Raw genomic sequence first — 9,995 nt, 5'->3', positions numbered from 1 at the left:
TCCTGACCTTTTTTCTTTTAAGAAACTTTTTTCAGGGACTGGTAGACAGGGGTCCAGTAATAATTTTTAACAATACTTTAAAAAACTCATGTTTGCTATTTACCAGTTTCATTTGCGCTATATTTTTAGAGTAAAATACAGATATAAGGTGGTAGACTATAAAAAAGAAGTAAAAATTATTTTAAACATACAGAATATTTTCCTCTGGGGCCTGGTACCAAATACCCAAGGGCCGGGTTGTACAGCATTATATGATCTACCTTTGTCAACAAAGAGTCAATGATGATGAGAAATGTTCCAAATGATTTGACCGCATGTGCCCCTGATACATGTTTGAATCAAAAGATCAAACTACACCAAGTTTCAAAAAAATGTTTTAAAACGAAAAATGAAAAAAAAAAAAAAAACCATAATTATCACTAATCATCAAAATGAAAAGAAATGTATTGCTTTCAAATGTATTAGAAGAAAATGTTTAATTATTCAGTCAACGCTAAAATGTTTTAGAACGACTTTTATCTCTTATTTATTGTCATCCAGTAACTCTGAATTCTAACAAACCCAAACTTTGAGGAAGCTTCTATCCTAGTGTGACCAGAATTGAAATCAAACCTCCAAAATGATTGTGATGTGGATATAACAAAATGGATTTTAAGCTGCATTTGTATTGCTTAGTGATTTTTTATTGTCCGAGGCCTTCACCTACAGTGTTTCTGATCATTTAAGCGTTGTCTGAAAATGAAAAGAGAAGAAAGAAGAAAAATGACTTTCTAAAAATCAATGCTGCTGTGGATTGTAGACAGTGAAGGTGAAACTCAATTAGTCACAAAGACCTTGTCTTTCCTCACAAGGGACTTCACTTTTCAAGTTAGGGGAGGAGACAGGGGCAAAGGCGTCTGTTGTCCCAAGCCCCAGGGTAGGGCGCACAGTTGGATCCTATTCCTATTCAGTTATATTGGACAGGGGCCTAAGTATGGCCTATGTGAGGCTTCTTATCTGCCACTATATACAATATTATACTGTACTATACTATAATATATAATATAATTAGGATTAGAGGGGTAAATGTAGTAGACTAGAGCTAAATTGTATAAATGGTGCCTACTGTGACTTGTGTATTACATTTTTATTAGTCATTCTTATTTATTTAATAACTGATGTAGCAACTCATCTTCACTTCATTCCGTCTTTTGTTTGAACCACAGATTGTTATTATAGCGGAGGCAGAGGAGCGAGGCAATGGTTTGCTGCCTCCTTGTGGAACTTAACATAAGTGCAGGAAAACGGCCTACTTGCTCTTCTAAACTGCTATGTCAATTGACGCATAAAAGACATTTTAAAAAAATAAAACAAGATAACAAACAAGATAAAACAAAGCTATAGCTATAGATAAATAGATATAGATATATAGATAAGTAGTAGGCCTACAAGAAAGCTGAATATTCTATTTAGATTTTTTATTTTATGTCTATTATTCAACCTGAGTCTCTCACAGGGACGAGGAGGTGGTGTCAGCTGAGTTCTGGTTAAACATTGGCCCAGAGTTTGCCTTCCGCCTTCTGTTGTTTTTACACTGACGCTGCAGCGATTGTTGCCGCCTTTATTGACTCAGTAATTAAAGTATTTTAACCTGTGGATTCTGTCATCATCACACACGCTGTACCATCTGGCCCTGACTGCGCACATGCTCCTCAAATGGATTTTACCTGAGAACAGATAACATATAAAAGGCGATGCAGGAGGGGGAGAAGGGAAGGTGATACGGACATTTAAATATTTCTATGTACTTATGTACTACTTATTATTCAAAATTTCTTTCTCACAGTGTAGGGCAAAATAATCGATTTCTCCTCCAACTTTTATGTATTATTGCTAAAAAGATATAGTAGGAAACTATAAAATATTATATATTAATTGACTATTGACTATTGACTATTGACTATCTTTTTCTGGTAGTGGGTCTGCACCCATTTATCCATGCCTCCTTGCTTATTAGTCAATAACAGGTGGTACAGGTGGTTTTATTACCAAATATACACTGAAAAATTAGCATTCTCGCAGTGAGCCAGTGTGCCTTTCCAATTGAAAAATAAACATTCTTTTGACTGTGGTGATATAATTGTATATATATTTATGTTTCATATTTGCACGATCATGTTATATTGTTAATCTCAAGTGACTTTAGTAAAAGAGAAAAAGAGAAAATCCATAATTTTTTTCCTTTTGGCATGTAACTTAGCACCAGTCTTTTGGAGTTATGTTTCGTAATCATATTGTGGAGAATATTCATGTTTTAATGTAATATTCCAAAGGCACCAATGATACAAGTCCTTAATAAATATAGAAAAATTGGGTAGATTTTTGCAGATTCCTCATTTAATTTACAATTCTTCAAAACATCTTACAAATAGCTCTCATCTTAAGTGTGTAGTCTGCAGTCTGTTATTCCAACAGGTCTAATTTTGTAACAGTTGACTTCACTGCACTCCCCCAGCCCCCATAAACACAGTGTTAATGGGGGGCAGTGAAGACACCAGGTCGTGCACCTCAGAGACTGATGGGACGCGCTGCTGCTGCTGCTGGGACAAGATGGCGTCCTGAGAGGAGAACGAAGAAGAGCCACTGAACATGCAGGGGGCTGTGACGGACAACAGGGAGGGACCTAAGACACACAAGAGTAAGAGAACAAGAGTAAGTAAGAATGAGACATGTTCACACATTCAAATAATCACTTGTAGTCTATGCTTTCCCTGAAGAATACAGTATATACACTTGATGCAAACTGTCAGAGAAAGCACCCCTAACCACTGCTGGAAGTATTGCATTTTGTTACTTAAACCAACACTAAGTGGCACTTCACGATACCATGGAAACAAAGTTGAAACCATACGTTGGAACATTCTCCGTGTCTAAAGAGTTACATGATGAGATATTAAGAGTACATATCCATGTTGAAGTAAAACTACCCAATATCCAACATCCAGACTGTCTCCTAACTAATATTATATTAGTTATTCATTAATACAAATATTATACAGACACATCTAAATGTATAAATGAATTTGTAATGCCATGTTGAAAAGCCCAACCCAGTTTGGGAAAAAAAAATTACCACTAGTTACACACTAATCCTCCTATCTTGTCATTGTGACTGCATTGTCCCTTCCAATTAAACAATTTAATTTGTATACATCATATTCTACACAAGATTTACAATGACACAAGGCTCATCATTAGATTTCCATAAAACAAAATATAATACTCGAGGTGTAACCCACACTCATGTTGACGTGTGGTGCATGGGCATGTTAACATGTGATGCTCTGCTCTCACCCGTGGAGTGCTCCGACTCGCTGTAAAACACAGTGCTGTTGTTTTGCGGGTGATTTCTCCGAGCAGGTTCAGAGGGTCGTGAGCCTCAGAGAAAGACCCAAATGCTCTCAGACTGCTCACACTGCTGATCACTGACACGTGCTGATCCAGTGAGGTCATCCTCTCCAAACATGGGCTGTTTCCATAGTAACCTACAAAACACAGACACACCTGCTTTTTAAACATTGCTTTAATGCCTGGTCACTGTTGGATAGTAGATTTATGTATTATTATGCAGCAATAAATGAAGATGAAAAAAGGTCACTGAAGTGTTACAGTGTGAGGGATTTGCACCAAATGCACTCTAACTGTTTGTACACATCAAACTTACCACTGTGAGCGGTTGCTGCAGAATAGCCGCTCTGTGCACTCTGTGCCCCAAACCCAAAGGCCTCAGAGTCCATGATATGAGTCTGGTCCAGTCCTGGTTCAGGGTGGTGTGGTTCAGACTCAGAGGCGTAGCTGGAGCGAAGGGGCCCATAAGAGGGCACAGAGCAGGGGGCAGTTCTGGTGGAGGGTGGGGCAGAAGTGTGGCTGAAGAACACTTCTTTACTGAGGGGCTGTTCACTGAAAGAGGGGTAACGACAGACAGAGTATCCCAGCGAGGAGCTCTGGGAGGGGACAGAGGACACACACTGGCTCTGAGGCCTGCCGGAAAAAAAAGGTATTCCAGAATTATGTTAAGGAAAGCTGAGGCGACATATCCTAGAGACTTTTATTTAAATACAGTTGTTTTGTAGACATTTTCACATCTGTAGTTGACCTGAGAGACAGTTGGTAGTTAGATGCCTGGCTGGTTGGAGGGAAGTACCCTGCTCCACTCTGAGGTAAGCCCTGATACAGGGTTTCTGTGTAGGAGGAGCAGGGGCTAGGCTGTGTTAGGGTGCTGAGTGACGACTGGCATGAGGATGATGAAGATGTGGAGGAGGAAAAGGTCAAAGGTCGTGCTGCCATGGGACCCTGGTTTATGACTGAGCCACGGTGCACTACTCCCACTGGAGAGATAGGGGGCGTCATGAGTGTCCCGCTCACTTGTGAGAAGTCCACTTGGGAACCTGGGAAGAAAAGAGCAAAAGTTGCTCTAAATGTCCACATCAAAACAGAAGACCCAGTATCTAACAGACAGCAACATTAACTATTAATTAGGCTACTCGTTTTTAAGATTATAGTCCATAAAGTATATAGACTATTTTATTATGGGCATAAAGCCCATATCAACCAAGGGGTCAGGAATAGAGAACACAACTTTCATGTACTATATGCTGCATGTACTTAACCTAAGTGAGTAATCCAGTGCCTCAGAAGTATTCTAATGATCTAAATGAAATTATGCTGTTTTTACCTGTTAATGTAAACATGGATGGTTCAGTGCCCAGGTAAATGTTTGTGTCTGCTGCAGGCTGCTGCTGACTGCTCACTGAAAACACATAGGACTGTTCCACCAAAGACTCATTCTTCACTGATTGGTCAGAGACCGGATTTGCTTTGTTGCGATTCGCCAGAAAACAGGAACTGGGCGATGCCATAAAAGCTGCTTTACTTGCATCTAAACAAATAAACAAATAAAAGATAAACATATAAAATACAAATATAAAACATAGTGTAATGTAAGGTGTGCATGTCTGTCTGTTGTCAGTCTACATCATTACATCTTAAATTGTGAGTTTTACACCACATCTTTGGTTACCTGCATTTTTCATGTATTTGTCAAGGAGATTGCGCAGTTCCTGTTCCTTGTCATTGTTAAACTGAGTTTCCAAAGCCAAAAGGATGTACTCGTCCAGCAACATCCGGATCAGGTGAAAAGAGCCTGAATCAAAGTAACACACAAAAGGTACAATGAATATTTCCTTGTTGTTCTGTTGTAGGCTACAGTAAGCAGTAAAAAGCAGTAAAAAAGTAAAATCTCCAAAGGTTCAGTGTTTCCTTCACATCTTACCAGTCACTTCAATTACCTATTAAACCATTGTTACTTGTTGATCTTAATCCAAATATTAGTCCAACCTCCCGGTGACTGTCCTGGTGTATTGTGTGACCCCTGACCTTTAGGCTGCAGCTCTGTGACCTCTACGTGGTCGTGCTCAGAGGCAGAGTGCCACATGTTCGTGTTTATTCACGTCCACAAAGTGTTTGAGTTTGAGCAGAGAAGCACACGCCACACAGATAAGAGCTGTTTGATCAGGCCTGCACTCCCCATTACAATTTATGGTGCTATTGTGGCAATCTGCTGCTGATACTGGAAGCCCGCCGTTTTATCCAGTTTATTGTGAACACAGTATAATCTTCGAATAGATAACTCAATAAAATGGGTAGAGGAAAATTTGTCATGTTTTGTTTTTTAAACAAAAAGATGTGTCATGTAAATGTATTACATTGCTTCTTACCAAAACTGGAGGCATTATTTAGGGTTAGATTGTGCATCACTCTTGCTCCAAAAAAACTCCACCTCAGTAAAAAGTCCTGAGCTCGTTTCTTCACTGAACGGCCACTCTGTTTACCAGGCTGGGATCAAGAAGAAAACAGCATTAATCAGACAGAAACTTGAGAATAATACTGTAAACACACAGAGTAACTGCTAGCCTGTACCTTGATGACTTTGTGCTCCAAAACAGTGTCTAACCATTCAATGAAAGATTCAACTGTGGCATTTTTCCTCAGCAGCTCTTTAAGCTCATGAAACACACTCACTGAGTCATCTGTACAGAGGAAAGAGTATTGACAATCACAATGATGGTCATGTGACATTTGCTGTAGAAGAAAAGAACTGCATTGATTATTCATATATGACATCTAAGTTAGGCCTCTAAATACTACAGTATATTGGAAATATTATTATTGTGCGTACTTTCTTTTTTTCTTCATAGTTGTGGGGAATTTTTTGTTATTATTTTATAATGCAAAATTTGAAATATAGAGGGTTGATTAAGTAACTTCTACCTTCCTAACAAATTAGGAAGAAAAAAATATTACTGTTATCATAGGCTTAGATAGACTTTTACGTGGTTTTGTTTGCTGTTGTGTTGTGTTCGTTTGTGGTGGTGCCTCACACTCGGAGTAGATCTCTTGGTCCTGGTCGCCTTGGCAGCTGACACTGAGCAGAGGCTGAGAGCTGATGTTATTTAGATCCACACTGTCAATGTCCAATACCATCCCAGTCACCACTGCTTGGTCAAAGAGTGCTGGGCGAGCGATCTGAAGCAGCACAATAAGAGCACTAAGGCTTAGATGTTTTTAAAATGGGATCTAGTTAACATGGAAGTTCTCTGGAGAAGATTATACCTGGGCTAAGTGTAAGAACGAGGTCTGTCTCTTCAAAGATGAGACAAACCGGCGTGCAATGGGCAGCTTTTTTGCCGCAAGACATTCTGGTAGGTTCTCCAGAGAGGACGCTAACCAGTGTTCCCAGTGTTTCGCAAAGTTTCGGATGTCAGCCAATAAACTGTGAGATACAAAAACACTTAAATAAGTATTAACAGATTTTTTACATGCACTATGTAACTTGCTTAAGTTTGTCTCCATATGGTTGTTAATGCTTAGCTTGGAATGTTCTAAAGTACAGACAAAGTTACAGATAAGATAAATATAAATTTCAATGAAAAGGGAAGATTGTTTTTTACCAACCTTTCTGGCATCTCTTGCATTGTGGCAGGAATAAGGACATCTGTTAAAACCTGATAACAAATGAAATTATCATTAACTTTACATTGCAGACAGAGTTTAATTCTCCACTCTTCACTTTGCAACTTGTCTGTACTCAACCTAAATAGATGTTGAAATGGTAGTTTGATCAATTGCCAAAGGTCTAATTTGACTTGTGACTGACCTTGTACAAAATGGAGTCACATACACAGAAAATGTCCACAATGACATCGTTCTCCAGCAGGGGCAGCAGATGGTCGGGCATGCCCTGCCAGAAGTGCAGCAAGAAGTTCTGGATCTAATACAAGGTTTACTTTACTTTGGTTTCACGAGACTTAAAAAACAACAAGAATAATATACAAAATACCTCCTCAAAGTTGACATTAATGGCATTATCCAGGATGCACTGACAGTGAGTTTTATACATCATGATCAGAGTGTCAACCTGCAAAGAAAATCCCAAAAACAACAATTTAATGCTGTTCAGATGTTGTGAATTGAAATGTTTCTGACCTTTTCCCTGGAAATGTTTCCCTGCAGAAGAAGGTGTTGAGCACTGGGAAAATCTGGGAGCAGTGTTCCTGTTTTGGAACTGAGGGAGTACTTCCGAGTGAAACCGCCCTAAATAAAGACAATTTCACTTATTTTTCTTCAGATCATCAACAATGGTTCTCACAACATTTTCAGTGTTTATATTACCTCATTCTTCAGTTTGCTTCCTGAAAATCTGCAAGCAAAAATGGAGAAGTAGAGATTATATATTTTTTTCTTCATAAACTGTGATACAATATTTTAAATTAGTTTAAAATATGGTACAAAACATAGATGAAACGTAGACTCACCTTGTCAAGCCTTTCCCAGAGTACACTGAGTGATAGTAAGCACTGCTCTCCTTAATGCCAATGCCATAGTAGTGATACCTACACAATACTACTATTTAACGACTTTTCTAATATTAACTGATAATAATGTAATAGTTGTAATTGGTACTTGGAGTGTCCTCTTGTGCCCAGACGTCTCGTTGTCAACAGTGGGAACTTCTGCCGAATTGTCTGTTGAGATTGAGAGAACACTTAAAAATATATATATAATCTTTATATCTTAACATTTTTTTTCTCTTCAATTTAAACGTGCACTATGTAAATTTTCGGGTGGGATATGCCCCCTCTTCCTGTTTGTCTTGACCATGATATTGCATTGCTACTGATCTGACATGTAACGTGACTCAGCAGTGTCACCTGTTTGTGTCCATGGAGATAAATACGCTTAATGTCTTATACTGTGTAATTTTCCAGGCCAAGCAATATCATATATGAAGAAAAGGTTGTACTGTACTTTTAACTAATGGACAGTAATAAATTAATAAAACTTATATTATCAAACCCACTTTTCCAAAGGTGGCAGCACAGGCTGGCTCTAGTTTCTCTTTGCGGCAGAAGTCCAGGTAGTGAGCATACAGGATGCAGCGAGGCAGACACACTCCTTCACACACAATGTAATTCTCCTCCAGCCTGCACATCACACAACCATTTAACCACAATAAACCAACAGGAACACAGTGTTCTGAGGTCAGTCGTCCTTAAGTCCATCTGTACCACTCAAATAACCATAATGCATTCAATGACAAACTATTCTGTCTTCCACTTTAGGTCTGAGAAAAGTATTTACTGATTTAACACTCCTATCTGATGATTTGCCTCTACATATGTTCAAAATTATATTTGAAGTGAATGGTTTAAGTGCAACTATACATAAAGGTGCACTTCTTACCATTGCAGAGTGAGATGTGTCTGTTTCTTCTTGTCTTTAATAATTTGGCTGATAGTTTTTCTGGAGGAAACACTCTGCTTTAGGCTCAGGTTGTAGTCCACAATGTCCTGGTCCTCCTCAGATGAAGGGGTCTCGTTACTGTCCTCCTCTTCTGAATCACATGTCAGAACACTATTACCAAGCCATGATAGGGCTGAATAAGAATCTCTTTTCATGAACGCTATAGACTGTATATACTCTACTTCTTTACAAAGTCTATGTATCTTGCCCTGGATGATCATATTTGGATCTCATAGCAATTTTCTCAACAGATTTTCCATTTGCAATATACAGTATACAAATACATATAGTTTCAAAATCAGTTTCCTTTCAAAAATGCTCAGGAGACATTAACATTTGAGATAATACTAAGCTTCAAATGAACTGCTAAAGGAAAATAAAGATTTCTTGTAGGCGCTATTAGATGGAGACAGGATGTCTGTAGACACTGTTCCATCTGAAATGAATTTGCAGTTTTATGCATTTTGGAAAAGTATATACATAGATTTAATTTGCACATATAATAGGCTATAGCTAGAGTTGAATCATGTTAGTTAGAAATTTTTTTTTACCAGATTTAATTTGTGAATCATCCTCCTTGTGAAAGCGCGTTTCATCTGGAGAGCTGCACAAAGGTTGAATGAGGAACAGTCCATCTTTGGTGGAGCAGTCACGTTTCATTGGCATAGTGTCACAATGTAGAAAAACAAGCCACAAGAGAAGAAAAATAACTAAAAGGAAGAAAAGGTAGATGCAGTCCTTTCAACAGAAAACTCATTGGTCCTTAGAAGCTTAACTCCATGAAGACAAATAAAAAATGCCAACCAAATGTAACCTTTTGGTCTGAGCCATGTCCGAAAGATTGTGATCCACCTGCAGAAGGGCTGCAGTGCTGATGAAGCTGAGGCTGGTGTTTGTCATATTTACAGAGCACTGTCCGGGCTAATTCATGTTATTAATGATTAACAGACAACTCCTCATCCATCTGTCCATCCATCCTACCTCCCCCAGTCAGCTGGGCCAGACAAACACATGGAGAGGACTGAGACACACCTGGTAAGTTAAACTCATAGAGAAGCAGTCATTTGTGTGAATTACCCACCTTTTTACAATTATCAACATAAGGCTCAGGTTAGGACTGAGAATATAACCTTCCTATATAAAGAAGGCAATGT

At 38.6% G+C, this 9,995-nt stretch overlaps 1 protein-coding gene across 1 annotated transcript; it reads right to left on the bottom strand.

Moving 5' to 3' along the window:
• Positions 1–2,477: 2,477 nt before the first annotated feature.
• On the bottom strand, positions 2,478–9,515 carry rfx6 (regulatory factor X, 6). The gene is made up of 20 exons (XM_055149541.1): positions 9,393–9,515; positions 8,782–8,932; positions 8,399–8,522; positions 8,002–8,063; positions 7,854–7,931; positions 7,711–7,738; positions 7,525–7,632; positions 7,379–7,456; positions 7,196–7,309; positions 6,994–7,043; positions 6,652–6,811; positions 6,420–6,564; positions 5,959–6,068; positions 5,757–5,874; positions 5,060–5,182; positions 4,715–4,918; positions 4,136–4,427; positions 3,704–4,020; positions 3,351–3,524; positions 2,478–2,662 (listed from the first exon to the last, which is right to left on the bottom strand). The coding sequence occupies exons 1-20, from the start codon at positions 9,505–9,507 to the stop codon at positions 2,478–2,480; spliced, it is 2,736 nt and encodes a 911-aa protein (XP_055005516.1). The 5' UTR covers positions 9,508–9,515.
• Between the last annotated feature and the right edge of the window lie 480 nt (positions 9,516–9,995).

Source organism: Boleophthalmus pectinirostris, unplaced genomic scaffold (assembly GCF_026225935.1).
Source record: "Boleophthalmus pectinirostris isolate CB_2022bp ecotype Guang Dong unplaced genomic scaffold, ASM2622593v1 HiC_scaffold_13, whole genome shotgun sequence".
In the NCBI taxonomy this organism is placed as follows: Eukaryota; Metazoa; Chordata; class Actinopteri; order Gobiiformes; family Gobiidae; genus Boleophthalmus; species Boleophthalmus pectinirostris.
Note: the sequence above shows the minus strand (reverse complement) of the source record. Positions and strands in the feature narration are given on the sequence as shown.

What these genes read in the sequence shown, in the direction of transcription:
- rfx6 (XM_055149541.1), bottom strand. Translation starts at nt 9,507, where the DNA reads ATGCCAATGAAACGTGACTGCTCCACCAAAGATGGACTGTTCCTCATT. An exon ending in GAAACATTTCCAGGGAAAAG is followed by an intron (nt 7,457 to 7,524) that starts GTCAGAAACATT and finishes TTTTCTTTGCAG; the next exon opens with GTTGACACTCTGATCATGAT. An exon ending in GTGACTCCATTTTGTACAAG is followed by an intron (nt 7,044 to 7,195) that starts GTCAGTCACAAG and finishes ATTTGTTATCAG; the next exon opens with GTTTTAACAGATGTCCTTAT.